At 36.2% G+C, this 18,035-nt stretch overlaps 1 protein-coding gene across 6 annotated transcripts in view; it reads left to right on the forward strand.

The window, feature by feature from the left end:
- ARFIP1 (ADP ribosylation factor interacting protein 1) overlaps positions 1 to 18,035 on the forward strand; it is a 38,853-nt gene that overhangs the window by 10,380 nt on the left and 10,438 nt on the right. For 2 of the 6 annotated variants that reach the window (XM_054165230.1, XM_054165250.1), the window contains 5 exons: positions 4,342 to 4,456; positions 7,197 to 7,292; positions 8,715 to 8,824; positions 12,950 to 13,171; positions 16,710 to 16,867. In XM_054165230.1, the coding sequence (XP_054021205.1) occupies positions 4,342 to 4,456; positions 7,197 to 7,292; positions 8,715 to 8,824; positions 12,950 to 13,171; positions 16,710 to 16,867 (701 nt within the window). The remainder of the gene's footprint in view (positions 1 to 4,341; positions 4,457 to 7,196; positions 7,293 to 8,714; positions 8,825 to 12,949; positions 13,172 to 16,709; positions 16,868 to 18,035) is intronic. The other 4 variants (XM_054165244.1, XM_054165236.1, XM_054165254.1 and 1 more) reach the window with 4 other exon arrangements.

Here is an 18,035-nt window from a genome sequence, read left to right on the forward strand (position 1 = left end):
GTAGGGTTGCTCCTTCTTTGAAGAAAAATGCCTTTAGTTTTGCAGAACATCAGAAAGAAGAGATTGCCGTAACATCATTTCAGAAGGAAGCATATTAGCTGCAGTCTTGTGGGAATGTGATGTAGCACTACTCAATACATCTTGTTGGTTCCTTACGTTTAAGAAGAAGAAACACTGTGCTACATTCTAATTCTGTCTTGTTTGTAGTAATAAGAAATGCCTGTGGAATTCTGACAAGTTCTGTCCTGCCCATGTGATGGATGGAAACTTTTTTTTTTTACTAAAAGGCTGTAGCTTCGGTCGTCATTGGATGAAATGTCTAGTGTCCTTTCATTAGAAAAACGCTTGACTTGGTGCTTTTAAGCTTTCCAAGTTCCCTTTGGACTCATTTAAGGCTTACAAATCTAGTGTGTAGAACCATTTGCTGCCAATATTTGGATATGTTTGCCTTAACGAAGGACTTTTCCTAATTAAACGTTTTTCTTACTGCTTTATGTAAGAAAACTCAGCATGCAAAACAGTTTTGCTGGTTTCTATTCTTTGCTTGTTTCAGTTATCCCTGAATTCTAGGAGAGTTTTCTTCCCACTATATTATAATAACGTGATTAGAGTAGTGATGTTTCAGCGTCACTGAGGGGACTGGAAGATGAGGACTATGGGGAAAAAGTGAGGAAGTTTGTTGCTCTTATTTCAGTAACATGCTGTATAGTGTGAAAGCTTCATGGGAATACATTTAAACAAAATACTGTTTGGTCTGCCTGTAAAGGTTTTTCAGGCAGCTGTAAGCTATTTGTTATGTTTAAACTATTGTACAAAATCTATAAAAAGTTCTTATCAGGCTGAGTTGCTGAAATTGTTCCAATTGTTTCTTTTTACTCATTATAAACTCTCTTCTCCTGGCTCTTTTTGTACTCTTAAGGGGACAAAACTGTTACTAAGCATGTGTATAATACCAGGAATAAACTTTAGGCTGCAAAAGATAAATAGAGTTTGTTGTGAGTCTTCCATTTGTCTTAATAGAATCATGAAAAAAGCTCTGGAATCTGATTAATCTGAGTGTCATGTTCTGTAATTTAATTGCCAGACCCCACACATAGTTAAGTTCTATACATTTTTTCTTTTTCCTTCTGGAAAAAAGTCCAGGTCTTGTCATTCACATTTTACCTGAAGCATCTTCATCTCTTAGGTTTTGCCATGTTTACTATCATAGATAGATACTTGGGGCAATTTTAAATTAGCCTAAGTTACCTAAAATAAAATCTATTTCTGCATGTCAGTTCTAGAAAACTGTTTCCTTGAGACGAAACAATTGAATAAAGCCTTCAGCTCTCTTCCCATTTTTATGCTTTTGCTTCTTCAGGCCTTTAGCATGCTGAGTGGCTGAGAATGGGATAGGTAGTCCAGCCTTTTGACTTGGAATCTTTTGCATTGTAGGGGTTTTATACCTCCAGCTGTGGGTCCAAGTGAAGTTGAAGTATGAAAATACTTCTGCTAGGTGATAATTGCATAAACATGCAATGGGTTTCAGTCTTACACAATTGAAAAGTTATGAATTATGCTTGTGTTTGTGTGATGTGATCTCTTAACATATCAACAGATTTTGATGGATTCTAAAGACTTGATTTTCCTTTTGCACCTAAGAGAAAATCATGAGTTTGAAAGCAGATATTCTGGTTATCAAAATCTTCCTTTAGCTAGAGGAGCAACATATAGTAAAAAAAATCACTTTCTGTGTTGTAGTAATAAAACTACAAAAAAGGGGAACAACAACGAAAGTATTGCAGCATTTTTACAACTCTAAAATGTAAATGCTGTTGTACAGTCTCTTAAATGAAGTTTTGTGCACATCTTGTCTTCCTCTGTTTCTAAACAATCCTTTTTTGTAAATTATAGAAGGGATAAATTGGTTTGTAAACAATGAGAAGGTAGTGTTGTGATGATTGAGTTTTTGATGACAAACCTGATCATGTCTAAATCAACCAATGGCAATTTGTATACAAGGGTATCTTTCTTCAGCAGGCTATGTTTCAGTTGGTTAATGTAGGTGTTTAAAACCAGGTTTGAACAGTTCTTTACACTGAATTTTGCCAATGAAAAAAAGTGAAGATATCTTCAGCTACTTGCCTGACTACATATACATATGTATATGTTTATGTACAAAAAACCCCAACCCTTATGTGTGTGTGTATATACAGAATTGTAGATCTTAATAATTTTCATGATTCAAATAACTTTTTATTTAAGAGAAGGCTGTTTTTCAATACTCTGGTTTATTCAACTCTGTTCATCCTGTGATTAGCTTCAAACTGGCATTAGGTTGAGTGGACAGCAGTAGTACAGTTGTTTAAGTTTAGATATAAACTTTTGTCTTTATGAAGCCCTTGTTCTGCATTTTAACCTTAAATACGGATGATTGCTTAGATCGCTATTGCAAACATACTTAAGCAGGTTGGCTGTCTGCATTTGTTTGGCTACAGATTTAGGTGTATTTCTGAGGTGCCAGTGTGCTTTCAGGAAAAAAAATAATTTAACATATCCTTTTTGTTAAATCAGTGCATCTTTGCAGTCTATTTATCTTTTTTCAAGTCTGCTACATTTTGAGTTAAATTGACTTTATTAGCTTAAACCAACATGTAGCAAAAGCTTTCCAGCATGCCACCAACTGCAAATACTTAACATTGGTGCTTCCATTTAAGTCAGTTGCAAAGCCTGAAAACAGTGTGTATCCAGTGTTGTCATATACTTAATAATTTGTCAGATAGGTTCTGCATGTGATAGCTATTTGTTGTTTATACTGTTTATCTATTGTTACAATGCTTCAGAGGCACCAATATGGCATAATCTTACTAAATGTGAGTGGAAGTGTAGCCATAGGAATTGTTTACCCTGATTGCAGCAGTATCCTGAGTTCTCAGTGTCAACAAGATTTCTGTTGTACTGCAGTTCATCTGTTGATAGCTCTTCCTTTTTCTTTCTCTCAGGATTTTGTCTTAAACTAAAGACAACTATCTAAATGAGTGGGAACGAGATCCAAAGCCTCTTCTTGACAGTGTGAGCAGAGGCAGTATCATTCTTGTGCATTTGCATGCATCTGGCTTATGCATCAAGCAACTATAGTAATAAGTCAAATATGTATTGGATTTTAGAGATTGCTTTTTGTTTGTAATTATACACATTGCGTAGATCATAAATAGTTTTGGCACATGTCCAGACACCAACATCTTAAAGCTATGTATAGTTGTTCTCTGCAAGTTTCACTATTGTTACTCTGTATTTTCTCTCTTCTGCCACTCTGAGGAAGCAGAGGATGTGTAAAAGTCCCTACTTCAGAATCTGACAGTTTTCTGATTTCTTGATACTTAATTTTTTAGAAGCATTTTTTACCTTTTTGCGTTTACTTTCAGAGGAGCTTTTCACTCACTTGTTAGTTAGGCAAATTAGTGGTTTTAAATTGCTTTGAATATCTGAATATTTTTTTTAGGCACTAAATATATTCTCTTAACACCAGAGGCTGAAACTTAAGTCATATGGTTGGAATCAACAGGGCAGAAAACCTTTGGTAGTTATTTATAGAGGTCAGTAAAATAGCAAAAATAAGCAGTAACTATGTGAATTATAGTGTATGAAGTCCTGGTTCAGTAACAGGCTTCTGCTGGGTTTCTATGGAGACTTCAGTTGATGAAAGTTGGTTGTAGTAGTTGAACTAGCTCTCAAACAAGGTAATCTCAGGCAATTTTAAGTCAATTAATTTCAAAAACATACAAGCTGCTGAAGTAGTGTTTGAGTGTTTTATCCATGCCAAGTATCAAAGAGCTTTCCTGTGCAATTTGTGGAAATTAAGAATGCTGTGGATTTGAATTTTGAGACCATTTCTTGCTTAATCTTTTTTTACCCTTAACATTCTGATAGTTGTGTCCATGTTTTTGGTTTGTAAAATATTGTCTGCTCATGGTGTCAGGTCATCTATATGCCTGACAGTTTTTAACTGGAAATATTATTAAACCGATGTGGTTGTTTGTAGCAGCCTTGGACCACATCACATGATGTTGTAGGCCACAGTTTTGGTAACTGCTGCTCTAAGAGATGGCATTCTAGTACATTAATATAAAAAAAAAGTAGAATAAATACACAGGCTATACTTCCAGTGTTTCTCGTTCATTTATGTTTTATTTGTTCATCAGAGTAGAATGCTTTGACACCAATGAAGATATTCCAGGCTAAAAGCCGAATTGCTTGTCTGGGAACTGTTGAAACTGCATTGTAATCCCTTTGAGACACTTTTATCTTCTCTTTTAAACATTAACTTCTCATTTTTATTCTTTTTTTTTTTTTTTTTTTAAGGACTTGAAACGTTCTTTACCAGTTGGACTGGGACTTTCTGAAACCAAAATAACATCCCATGGCTTTGACAGCACCAAAGAGGGAGTTGTTGAGGCAGGACCATTTCCAGGTAAAGGTAATTGCTTTTTTTCTCCCTCTGTTTCTTGATTTCAGCTCTTCAGGGATTTCCATCTGGTCAGGAACACAGGGTTCTGTATCTGCTTTGGTGTCAGCATACACATTGGGATATGCATTAGCAACAACCCGTTCGTCTTCTCTGGCAGCTGCCTTGTTAAAATATATGCCACACTTGTATAATCTGTCAGGGAACTTGAGGAAACTACTTACTGTTAAACTGATCTGCATTTAGAGGAAAGTAAGTCCTTGAACACCTTGAAATAGCATGAGACTGAAGAGTTTTACATTGCATTGAAGTTTAATATTGCAGGTATTGTCCTGATGTGAAACATAACTAGGGGGTTGTTTATTTCTTGATACTATTGAACTATTTCTTGATAGCTCAGTTACCTGGAGCAAATGAATGAGTGGGATTCTCCTTTGTTGCCCCTGGGACTCATCTCTCTTTGCTTATAGCGCATACATTAAGGTACTGTCAGGAGTCATAATGCTGTGGGTCTTTTTTTCAGGCGATACCTAATGAGAAATTGTTTGTTCTCATATTTTCTCAGGCCAGAGTTGCCATTGTTCATAGCAGAAGGATTTCAGTAAATTATTAATTCACTATGTAAATACTAATGTATGTTTTAGAGGATCTAAGCTAGTATTAAACAGTGAGAAATACAAAGTGATAAACTAGCCTGTAATGTCAGTGTTTCCTATCTGTCTATAAACAAGAATGCCACAATGTAGTATGTGGAAGTGATGTTTTCATTAATTATGTAGCTTTGACAGTTTCTGAATTGGAAAGGTTTGACATAATCTCAGATGAGCAGCTGTGAAAATGTCTCTTTGTAGTCATATATTTAATTTACATTTTGCTTCATTTCCTGTTTAGTAAAACTCTGTGCTTATGAAAACAGTGATTTGCATGCTGTACTTTACATATATTACAAAGTAAATGCTGTGGTTTTCTTGGGTCTTTGAAATTAGCAAAATATCTAGCTAAGAACTGGGCAGATGGCAAACTGCTCATCGTTCTGTATTCTATTAGCAGGATAACTGTTGCAGCTGTTAAGTGCATTAGTCTGCAAGGGAATTAGTGTCCTAAGACACTGTTTCAAGCCACAGTAGTATGTCTGAAATCCAAATGTTCTGTAGAAAATTAGGTACACAAATGCTGAGCTTTGGACGTGTAATTTTTAACACTTCATACGCCACAGGGTTTTTTTCTAAGGATATTTTCTTCAGGTTTTTCTTAATACACTGACCAGATGTGTGTGTGTGTGTGAGAGAGAAGAGGTGGTTGGAACTAACACACCTTATGAAACTATGTATAAAAGTAGAATAATTGCCCTATTTCTAAAATTTCTGGGTTTTGAGTGCCCTTATTAGGGCTTCAGTTTTTGAATGCAAAGTAGACAAACACTGGAGGAGGGAAGGGGTTTTGGGATTTGAGGGATATTGAATGATGAAGCCTGCGTAAGGCTGCATTAATACTGTGTCAAATGATAAGGAATTTGTTTTTTTTAAGCTGCTTGTCTTGGCTCGCTTGCTGAAGTGATTCAGTCTTCAGGCCTTTAGCAGGATCTTGCAGTCAAACTTTCATGCCTGGCTGAATCCATTTGCAGCTCTTATGCAATGTACCGCTACAGAAGGGCAAGCGAGCTTTCAATCTCACTGTCTCTTTGCCATTGGACCCAAACCATTGAATTAATGTACCCCATGTGCTTTGTAGTAAGTTTAAAAAGCAGAAACTAGTTGTTAATTCAGTTACATTGTGATGATTTTAGTGTTCCAGAGAACTAGATTTAGTGGAAAATATTAAAATTTTAGTTTCAATTTCCTTCCCCCCCCCCCCAGCAGTCAGTCCTCAAATATATCAGAATTTTTCAGCAACAGCAATAATAAGGTGTCACACCTCCCCCAGTATGATGGTTACTCATCACTACAGAGGAAAAAAATAGTTTGTTTGGGTTTTAAATCCTGAACATTTCGTAAGAATGACACTTTCTGTTTAAATTATATGAAAGGAGGGTAAAGCTCTGGAAAGCATAATTGTAAACCAGCTTAGAGAACACACATGGCAAAGATCATTTAAACTTGAGTTTGTTGTGTTGTTTTTTGTTTTTTTGTTTAAAGAAAAAAAGCAAGTGCTATAAAATCGCTCTTTTGGGGTGGAGCCTGCACACCTTAACAGCTAATGGTTTGTATGATCTTCAGGACAGCTTATTGCTGAATGTTTACACAGACTGAAGAGCAGATGTTAATCAAGTATATCTGAAACTGGCACAGATTTCAGAGCTTACTTCACTCCTTACTGCTGTGAATACCATTCAGTGACAGTGCAGAATGAAATTTACTTAGACCTGAAAAAAGAGGTTTCACCCGTGGAAGCCGTACATAACAATCTTTCACAGCATTTTCTCTTGATAGTATCTATTTCACTGTTGAAGTTGTCAGTTGTATTTTGATTAGTCTTACTGGAAGGAAAAAAAAAAAAAAAAAAGGTGGTTTGGCATCACAACCTAGAGAAAAAGATTAAATAATGAAAACTTGGAGTAGTTCACATGAACAGCTGCATCTCTTAAAAAGCATTTCCATCAGAAATTCCAGCGTCTTTTCCATGAATGCTTCTATTTAGAGTGTTGCTGAAGCAAGTATTGCTTTGTTTTAAAAAACACTGTCTATAGAAAAGTGCATATTTGCTTCTAAGGGAAGATGATGAATTTTCATGGTTAAATGTGTCACCTTTTCAGGTTCCTCAGCATCAACCAAATCATCTGTTATATCTCCTAGCAGTGCAGCAGCTAGCAGACTGGCTGGACAAGGTTGTGATTTAATTATTCCCACAGGTATCATAGCCCTGAATGGATAACGCCCTTGTCTTCACTGACACTGTACTAACTCCTCCACATCTCTAATAATTTGATTTATTGTTAGGTGGCAGTACAACTTCTGGGGCTTTTTGGTGGCTCTCATTTCTGGCTTGTAACAGTTCACAAAGTAACCTCTGCTTTCCTTTCTGTATACTGCATTTTGCTCCATAAAATTTTAAAAACTGGTTGCCAGATATCATTAATAGCAAGCAGTAGCTAAAATGGGAGTAACCAAAATCTTTTATTTAGGATGAAGTTGAAACTTTTGGCTTCTTTTCCAAAATGATGGCAGATTCTAACAGCAGAGATTATGAGGTGGCCATTAGGAATTCACAACACCCAAACTAGGCTTTGCCACTTGACTCATTCTGTGCCTGTGGGTAAATTACTTAACATCTTTGTCTGTTTCCTCCTATATAAAAGGAGAAAATCTACTTGGTTACCTCATAAGGGTGTTGAGCGGATTAATTACCAAATGTTTGCGCAGCATTTTGAAGATGTAAAGAACACAGCAGAGCTTGATGCTAAAGGAGTATCTTGAGGCATCTGCATAGACTTTTTTCCAAAAACTTACCTACATAAATAACCTGGTAATGCAAAAGTGCCTGTAAGTAGCAGTAGAAACAGGAGTAGCTGAATAAATGTTGCTTAAAAAGTGGTAGTGCTTTGTATTTTTTACTGTTTGGGACGCTAGGAAATGTTTTTATTCAAAATTAAAACTTGGAATCCACATGATATCCCATTCTAGCTTGAAAATGCTAAGTATTAGCAATTAATGCATGATGATTTGCCCTAGATACTTAATTTGTTCATTAAATCTTTCTTAGTTGCTCTTGTGGCTTGTAATTATTTCTAATAAAATGAGCTAATAATGCTGAAATAATTTAAATATTGGCTGAACATATCTTCTGGGAAGGATGACCTTCATTGGAAAAGATAAAAAGAAATCTGGTTTGAAGTATAGTCATTGTACTCTGTGGCACCAGTTTTTATGTGCTGATAATTTTCATTTGATGATCACAGGCTGCAGCCGGACTTTTACATTGGCTAAATCCAAGAGAGCATTCACTTGTTGGATTTTTTAAAACACACATTAAGACATAAACATGTCTTAAAACCTGTTAAGGTTGATTAGTAAAACTGTGTGTTCAGGTAAGCTTTATTCAGCCTGCTACTACATGAAATATTGAGGTACATACACACTTTGTATCCATTTTAAATTAGTTCCTTCTTTCTGGAATGTATTTTGAAAATCTGCTTATTCATCTTAAGTTCTTCCTAAGAGTTACCTTGCCCTGCTTCTTCATCTGCAGTTGCACAGATTTTTCCATACCTGCTATTAATCCCTTAACGCAAAAAAACCCAAGGCCTTGAAGATTTGCTTTGTGTCTGACACAGGGGGCAGAGTGCAGCAGAAGAGTGGACCTGTTGTGTTAGCAGATGAAGTGAAAAACCCAGCAATGGAGAAACTGGAATTGGTGAGAAAATGGAGCCTAAACACCTACAAGGTATGCAAGTGTGTATATGTATTCTAGAAACTTGCCACTAGATTGGCCTGAAGTTTTCAAAGCATTTTACTACTGTATGAAGGGAACCTGTTGCAATGAGGGTCACAAAGGGTAACAAAGAGGGCATGGGGAAGAATTAGTTTTCTTCCAAGTGTGTCATTCTTTGTAAGCTTTTAAAATCCCTGATTTAGCAAAGTGTAGACTGTTCCGTTTCTCATGGCCCCTTGAAAATACAGAATGTACGCATTTCAGCACTAACGCTTTAATTAAATCTTTTTGCTAACTTTGACTTGAGTGCTGACACAATAAATTCTTTAGTTAACAGGGGAAAATGTCAGGCCCATCTAGAAGTTCCATACTTATTAATCACTACTCTGATGTTTTTGCTGTCTTGGGCGATTGTTTATTCTTAATGTTGGAACTGTTGCTTCCATTCCTATGTCATCACGCTCATCATACTGTTGTATGGTCCTTCTTTGTGAGCAATTCCAGTTTGATAAAGTAATAACAAAAGAATAAAGAAAATAGTATGTAAAGCACACTAGTTTCCAGAAGCGACTCTCATTAAAGAGTCATAGGATAAAGAACAATTTTTCTGGGAATCCGTTACTGTCAGGTGTTTTCAACAAAGGTAAATTTTGTAAAAAACCTTTCATGTCTGCAACTCAAATGACAAAGATGCAGACAGGTGGGTTGTACATCAGTGAGATCTACATCAGACCATGAAGAATCTCTGGAAAAACTTCCCTTGTAAAGTACAGGTCTGAATCCCTCCAGAGTTCTTAAGTCCAGATAAGGACTTCTTCCCTAATGAGGAGGGGAAGCAGGGTTCCAGACATTCTGCAGTAAGTGCTTATGGTGTTCTTTCTGTTTTAATCAGAAGTTTGTATCTCTTTTGTGCCTAATTAAATGACTTGCAGAATTTTTACTTTTAATAAATTTTATAACAACTGCAGAAGTCTGTCAGCTATTCCTGGAATGCATGGTGGTCCAATCAGAATATATGCAATTTAGCTGAAGTCCCTTAAAATTATCTGTTTAAGAAACATTGACTCTTGAGATTTTATCTGCTATACCACAACTAAATAGAAAATTTGACCTTATTCTCTCTTTTTGGTGCCTTGATTCAGAAGACAAAACAAATTCCCATGACTTAATCAGAAACCCACTTTCATGAAGTAACAGCCAGAGGACTATTGAGAAATACTAGGAAAAGTGATCTCAGATCCTTGGTTAGAAGAACATTATTACTTTGGCAGTAGACTTTGCAAAGCCTGGGTTTTTAGATCTCTTTCTTGGCTTAAACCTCCCTCTCGCTGAAATTCCACCGGTTTGGGCATAGTAAACAGACTAGCACTTTCAGAAAACTGTATCTGTTTTCATTCAATCTATGAGCTTGAAGTTGTTTCATGGATATTCCTAAGGAGATGGGTCACTTACCGTCTTTCTAGAACCCTATACTTCTTATATGGCTTTTTTTTTTTTGAGGAATAGGATAGTTCAAAGAGAGCTTTTGAATTCATTTTGAGCTTGAGGGAGCATTATGCAAATGTCTCTGAAAATACTTGATACATAGGCTACATACTAAAAGCACATTTTATTTGATTAATCACAACATTTCAGTTAGTAGACATACTGGCTTGCTTTGGTTCCCATTAGAATGGTTGTGGGAAGAACTCTCTTCCTTATCTTGTAAGAGCTAACTGATCATAGGTTAGAAGATGCAGAAATAAAGGACGGAAATAAGTGGTTAGTGAAGGTAATGCAGCAGTTAAATCTGAGCTGAAATCCATGTACCAGGCATTAATCTGCAAGTGGAGTTGGTGGTTAAACTTCCTACTAGGAGCTTCTTAAGGAATCTGGTATGAGCAGTACCTCTGTCTCAGCATCTGTATTAGTTGTGAAATACGATTATTACTGAATGTGTTCAAAAGCCATACCCATCTGTGAAGAGATGGTTACGTATGCCTTCATAAACTCGGAGTACCTTGCTTCAGTATACCTGTTCTGCAAGCTAAAATTTGCAAATTTTGCCTTTTGTGCCACCTTTGTGAGGAGCACGGTCTTATTCAGAGTTCTGATCTTTATAGATACTTGTTTTGGAACAATGCAAAATGAAATTCATGTGTGGCATTTTCTGTTAACTGGTGAGAATATATAGCAACTTGTGTGTCTGTACTAGTGCACTTAGAACCATAGTAAATCAAAATAGCTAAATGTGTCTCCTTTCTCAGTTCTTGTTCAGCTGTAGCTACATCTGAGTTTAACAAAGTATGCAGTGTCTTTCCAGTTATTAGTTTTTCCTTGCTTGTCGCTGCTGGGGTTTTTAGATGTCTTACTACAACTTCTGAAGCAAATACTCCTTGTTTGAAAAGATACATTCCTTTGTAATTTATTCTTGCTTCCAAACATGGGAGGGGGAAGAGGGTTTGTGGTTTGTTGGTTGTTGTTTTTTTTTTATAAATAGCCAGACTTTGTCTATAATTCCATAGTTCCCAGTGAAATGCTTACTTAACACTTTGATCACACTCTTCACCAATATGTATCTGGCAGTTTCTCTTGCATACTAGCAACATTGTATTCGTGTTGGTATGGTTTGTTACACTCTCTCAAATTTCTCATTTTTAACAGACATATGTCTCCTCGATTAGCTGAGGTCTTTCTTGTTAATTGGTTGAATCTAATTAAGCAACCCAAAGAGTCTGCAACTTCCAATCTAAACCTTATGAGTTATGACCATCTTGTTCTACCTTGTCATTCTTGGTTTTTTTCTGTGTTTGTCTATTAAATGTGGAAAGGACATAAAAGTTCTGGCAGGTTAAATGGTATCTCCTTTGGACATAAGTAAAGACTAGATTAAACTAAAGTAGCTGAATTTGGAACCCCTGGGAAATCCAGTGCTGTTGTGTATTTGGGAATGTGATACAAGGTAAGTTTGGGGATTGTTTCACCTAACTCATTAGCAGCTTTGTGCTTAGATTAAGGTCCTTTGGAGTGGTTGTGGGTTTGATTGACTACCTTTGTGTCCTTTAAATTCTGTTTCTAGCAGTAATTCTTCGTATGTGTAACTTGGTTATCTCTTCAACTCTTGGGACCACAGATGAAGTTAGTTACTAAACCAGTAAATTGTTCTTGCTTTATGTGGAGGAAGTTGTATTGTTTTGATACATATGTGTTTGCAAATGGCTTCTCCTTTGTCTCAGTCAAGGGAAAGTCCAGGGTGCATCTTGGGAGGCTCACTGCCAAGTTGGGCTCAAATCTTTCAGAGAAGGTGCCACAGAAAAATGGAATGTGGTAGCAGCCTGAGCTGTCACAGTCAGTGCCTGGCTGAAAGCGTCTGTAGCTTTTTCAGTTTTCTGCTCGTTGTTTTAATGAACTGCAAATGTTCAGAATTTGACTTGTGACAGAAAAAAATAAGCCTGAGGCAGCCAGCTCCATTTTGTGGATGCATAAATAATCAGAAATGCATTTTAATAGTTTTACATCTTTCTCAGTAAGAGTTCCTAGTTTCTCAGTGAGCTTTAAAATAACATCCTAAAACCCATCACATCTTTACCTTCCTTCCCCCATCACCCTCCCTAAAACCCCAAGCAAATAACAAAAAAACAATGAGCCAAACAAACAAACCAAAAACCCTCAGAATCTAAAAACCAAAATAACATTCTTCTGAAGAGAAAATAACATGGATGATCTGAAATTGGATGCTTGGTAGATAGAGAACCCAAAGATCACTAACTACTTTTATGCAGAACTAGTAATACTCCCATTAACTCTTTCATGCAGTGGCCTTAATCGCTTCTTCTAATGTAATGAGATTCACCAAACCTAAAAAGAGATAAGTTTTCTTTTACTTGAGAAACAATTAGTTATGCTCTTGATTTGCTCACTTGAATATTCATCTTAGCAGGAGTTGAGACTTGTCCAACTGTTCTTGCTGAGTCCTGATAAACTTCTAAAGAGTGTGTTGTTTTTTTTTGGTTTGTTGTGCAAACTTACATTGGGAGGGGTGATTGTGAAAGAATTGTGTGTAATTATACGTCCCTTGAAGCTGAAAATGGGTGTATGCTCTGTTGTCCTGAATATACTTGATTCTTTATAATTTAAATTACTTTTTTTTTCCTCCAGTGTACACGTCAGATCATCTCTGAAAAATTGGGTCGTGGCTCAAGAACGGTAGATCTGGAACTAGAAGCTCAAATAGATATATTGAGAGATAACAAAAAAAAATACGAAAACATCTTGAGACTGGCACAGACACTGTCCACACAACTCTTCCAGATGGTACATACCCAAAGGCAACTTGGAGATGCGTTTGCTGACCTGAGTTTGAAATCATTGGAACTTCATGTAAGACTTTTATAGTGTTCAAAAATAAAATGGCAGAGATGAAGATAAGCCTAATTGACTCATGCAGGGTATACAGCAGTTAGTAGTTACTTTTTTAAACATTGTAGTTAAGTATATATTACATGCTGTTTGTGTTAAAAGCTTATGTAATTCACTTAACTAGAAGAAATTATTGGAATTACTGTAGTTCTTTATTGTTTCTTAAATGTTTACCTTCAGTTGATGGCTGGACTCAAGAACTGACACCTTTCTTTTGTATAGAAAATGCATTTTGCTATGAGTTTTCCTTGTGATGAAATGTCATCAGTGTTCCAGCGTGTTACAACATTTCTTTGGGGAATATACATGAGAGTAAATAGTATAGGGCACATTACTTCACTTGTGCACATTGAATGTGAGCAAATTATTTTTATGTAGCATGTTTAAGCATCAAGATTTAATCTCGAAATCCTTTTTGAAATACATTTTGCCGCTAGTAGGACTAATCTGTACTCTTACATTGTTTGTAGATTCTGAGCAAGAGAGGCTGTCTTTAGATACCAGCATTTGTGGTGTTAACGACTCTGGTTTAGAAGCATATGTAATGCTGGCACTTTTTGTGGCAAGTAATAAAACTGTCTGCTGTAAAGAGGGAGGAAGGTAGATGTTAAGTACAAAACATCGTAGCTGTCTTACTTCTGTACTGATTGCTCTGTATACTTCCAAAGTTAAAGCAATTTGTTACTGCTGCTGCTTCTTTGAAAAACCAGTACTAAGGGGCTTAATAATTCCATAAAACATAGCTGCTGAAACAGCTCAAATTATCTTTGTGTTATTAAACTTCTTTCCGTTTATTCTTCCTTATTCTTGATTGTCTATTCTCATAGAATTTTAAGGGAAGATGTGGAGTTCATTCTTGCACAGAGGAACCTTAACTGAGAGCTAGCAGGGGAAAAAAAATACTTCTGCATTGGTGTGCAGGAATTCTAAATACTACAGGCTGGCAGATCAAAATCTGTGAAAGTAAAGCACTTCTAGCAGCTAAGAAATTAAATCTGCTAAAAGAAGCTGGTTTTTATAATCAGTTTACCCTTGTAACATGGGCATGTTGTTTGTGGCAGAGCTTAGTGATTGATATGATGTGCTGAAGCTGGATGTTTCTTCTGAAACTTGGATTAAATCTGGCATTATGCACTTGTTTAATGATTCTTTTTCTTTCCTTTTTTTTTCCCATGAGTAGCTTGTAACTTCTAGTGGGAATACTGTCATTCCAGGTTATTTCAGCATCATGTACTGATCTTGGAATTTCAGTCATTCATCTCTTGTGTAGATTACTGAATGGGGCTGTTGATGAAAATCAAATAAAGGTTTCTATTGATGTAATAAAAACAATCTAACTTTTGCCTCTTGGAGACTTGCCTGGTGTTTGTCTCTTTCCTCTTTGTGTTTTCCCTTTGCTTAATCTGTCCTGTACTACTATCTGTAGCCTGGCCTATTCTGGGATGTTTGGGTAGCATTGTTGCCTCTAAAACTTGTGCAAGACTAAGACTGAGATCAGTATGTAAGTTGTAAAACAAAGGTGGGGGTGGGGGGGAAATCCCCTCAGTACTACTTAAGCTTATATTTCGTATTTTATACATGATAGCAAAATAAGATCTCAATGGGATATCTGTGGAGGTATTACTGAATGTACATGTTTGGCTGTTTCTCTTTTGGATACAAAGATAACTCTTTGTTCCAGGCTCATGTGTCTCCAATTATACCGACGGATGAATTCCAATTTTAATTGAGCTGTGCATTGAGTATGAACTGAGTGCAAACTCTTGATACGGAAAGGATTTCTTGTTTCTCTCATAAGCGTTATCTGTAGAGGTCATGGACAAACTTCAAAATTTTTTAATACGAAACTGCAGGAACCAGTAGAAGGACAGTTTTGGTGGCTAGCATCTTTCTTAGTACTTCCAGGCCATTGCAGAGTTGTCCTTCTTACCCTCCTACTTTGAACTGGTAGTATTGCTCAGCTGGGTCTAGGATGATCTAGGTCAGAGGACCAGCCGGTAAACATTGCAGTCTTGCTTGCAGGAGTGAAAAGAGATGGGACTAAGCACTGCTGAAGAGAGCAGTCCTGCTGTTCTTACCTCTGCCTGGATGTTCTTATTTATTCCTTGTTACTGTGTTGCTGGCAATGTTTGAACAAAACCAGATGAAAAATACTTATTTTCAGCAAGATCTGTAGTGATTCAGCTGTCTGCTTTTGCCACCCGAGCGATGCAAAGCTGTCAGATCTTTAGTGGTGTGTGCAGGTCTTAGCTCGTGAAAACTTGCATTGAGTTCTCTTTCTTTTTTTGTTGTTCTCCTTCAAATCATTCACTTCCACTGCACCTCCTTTCTACAAGATTCCTTCTTTACTATTGCACATCACCCTTATTCTTGTCAAGTCATTAATATGAAATATTCTTTGGCTTTGGTGTGCATGTTCTAGACAGATGAAAGGAAACTAGAATACAGCACTTCTGAGTCAGTTGTTGGCAGTGCGCAAGCCTAAAACGACCAAGCTTCAAATATGAACCTATTGTGTTTTACAACCATTGCCACCAGAGAGTGTACTGTTTTGTGAGAACTCCCATCTGCAGGATGCAAAGATGCCATATGGATGACATAAATGTAATAACTGAACTTGTTTGGCATCTGTGCATTAGAAAAGTCTTTGCAGATTTCATCAGGGCTTACGCTGCTGCGTTAATAAAGAGACATGAACAAACATATATCCAAATATGACAGAAATGCATTGGAAAAAATTTCACCCTTCATTCAAAATTTATGGCTGAATTAAATTGTAATTTTTTAATTTGCTGTCCATTATAATGATCTGCTCTTCAATTATTTTCAGCCTATTAAAACTGTGATAGATGTTGGGGTTTGGTTTTGGTTTGTTGTGTTTTTTTGTTGGTGGGGTTTTTTTGTTGGGGATTTATTTTGGTGTGGTTTGTTTGTTGTTGGGGTGGGGTTTTTTGTGGTTTTGTTTATTGTTGTGGGTTTTTTCTTATTGTTTGGTTTGATTTTTTTTTTTCTTCCCACTAATCTTTTTCCAGAATGTAAAAATAAAATTTAGTAGCTAATTAATGCTGTGTGCCCTTGTGAATTTAGTTATACTGCTGTATTTAATGTAGTGGTGTCTCTGATATCAAAGCATTACATAGACAATCACATGAGAGATACTGGATTGAAATCCTGCTGAATGACAATATAAGGACTACATCAGTGCTTACTTCTAAGTAACATTCAAGACTTCCAAGTGCAGAAAAATCCTGTGATAAAGTAAGATTTAGCATCACATGTGGTAACAAAGTTGTAAACCATTATTCACTGATACTAGAGTTCCTAAAAACTGAACTGAATATTGCACTGAAGTCATGTATTTTTAATCATAGCTATACCCAAACAGAAGGGAAAGAGCTGCCGTATCTGTGTGATTGGGTATTTTTTTATGTGTGGTTGCTGATGACTATTATGATTTTAAATGATCTACAGTTTTGTTTTCTCTGCTTTCTGTTTATAGGAGGAATTTGGCTACAATGCAGATACACAGAAACTTCTAGCTAAAAATGGAGAAACTCTTCTTGGGGCTATTAACTTTTTTATTGCCAGTGTGACTACATTGGTGAATAAAACAATTGAAGACACATTATTGACTGTGAAACAGTACGAAACTGCCAGGTAGCTATTCTGTGTCCAGCTTATTTTCATTACAAACTAATATTCAGAAAACAGACTTTGTATCAGCTTATTCCTGGGATGTGACTAACCTGTCAGATAAAAAGATTTTAACACAACTCTCATACGAATAGGATTTAACTTCTTCATTGCACATCACTTAATGTTTTCTAAATGTTCTGTGTAGACTTTATTCATTAGCTCTAGGAGTAATTATAGTATGTTTTTCCTGTGTGATGGGTTGAGGTGGCTTTCTTAGCAGCATGACATTGCTAGGTTAACTCTTTTATCCAGGTAAAAGGAATGGTTGGTTTGTTCCATTAAATGCTGATGTGCTAGGTTTCATTTTTTGAGAGCTACACAGAAGTATGGAAGGAAAAGGTGAAGCTTTGGGCCTTGGAGGGATTTCTGATTGTTGCCTGTTGCTTTACTGGTCAAGTGCTAGATGGCTGTGAACAAATGAACACCTCTTGCATACTACTTTTGTATTACCCACTTACAATAATGTCTTAAAATGCAATTTTACTGGCAAGGATGCAGTATTTGTTAGACTTGTTTGTAATACTGCAAATCAGAACATTAGTTTAGTGATACAATCTTCAAACTACTAACATTCCATAGGTGCCTTTCCCACTTATAAATGCTATGTGTTGATGATTAGAAAGCTTAACTTAACATTCTGTAATCTTTTTTTAAAGACAAAATTGAATATGCAAGGTTCTGCATTAAATACTTGAACGATATTCTCATTTTAATGGAAAAATTCAGAAAGAACATATGGTTTATTTCCTTTCATATAATGAAATGGTACAGCCTAATACAGAGGGATATCAAGGATGTTTATATGGGGGCTTATGATTTTTTTTAATAAATAGTAGTATATGTAGACTAGCTGGTTCAATTAAAACCTTATCAGGTATCTGCTCTTTTAATCTGTCTTATCTAGAAGTGGGATATATACCTTTGGTATTGAGTTAGGTTAAATACTTAGCCAGTCCTTAGTTTTAACTCTCTTTTACTTCCTTTATCTCCTTCAATGGTGGTATTGATCCAGAGAGTCTGACTTTCCTATGAAAATAAGATAGGCCCTCAAAAGAGCGTACATAATGCATCATCTTTTTGCAGCATGTTTAATCCATGGATAGACATGTTCTCACAAAACTACTTGTGG

Source organism: Dryobates pubescens, chromosome 1 (assembly GCF_014839835.1).
Source record: "Dryobates pubescens isolate bDryPub1 chromosome 1, bDryPub1.pri, whole genome shotgun sequence".
In the NCBI taxonomy this organism is placed as follows: domain Eukaryota; kingdom Metazoa; phylum Chordata; class Aves; order Piciformes; family Picidae; genus Dryobates; species Dryobates pubescens.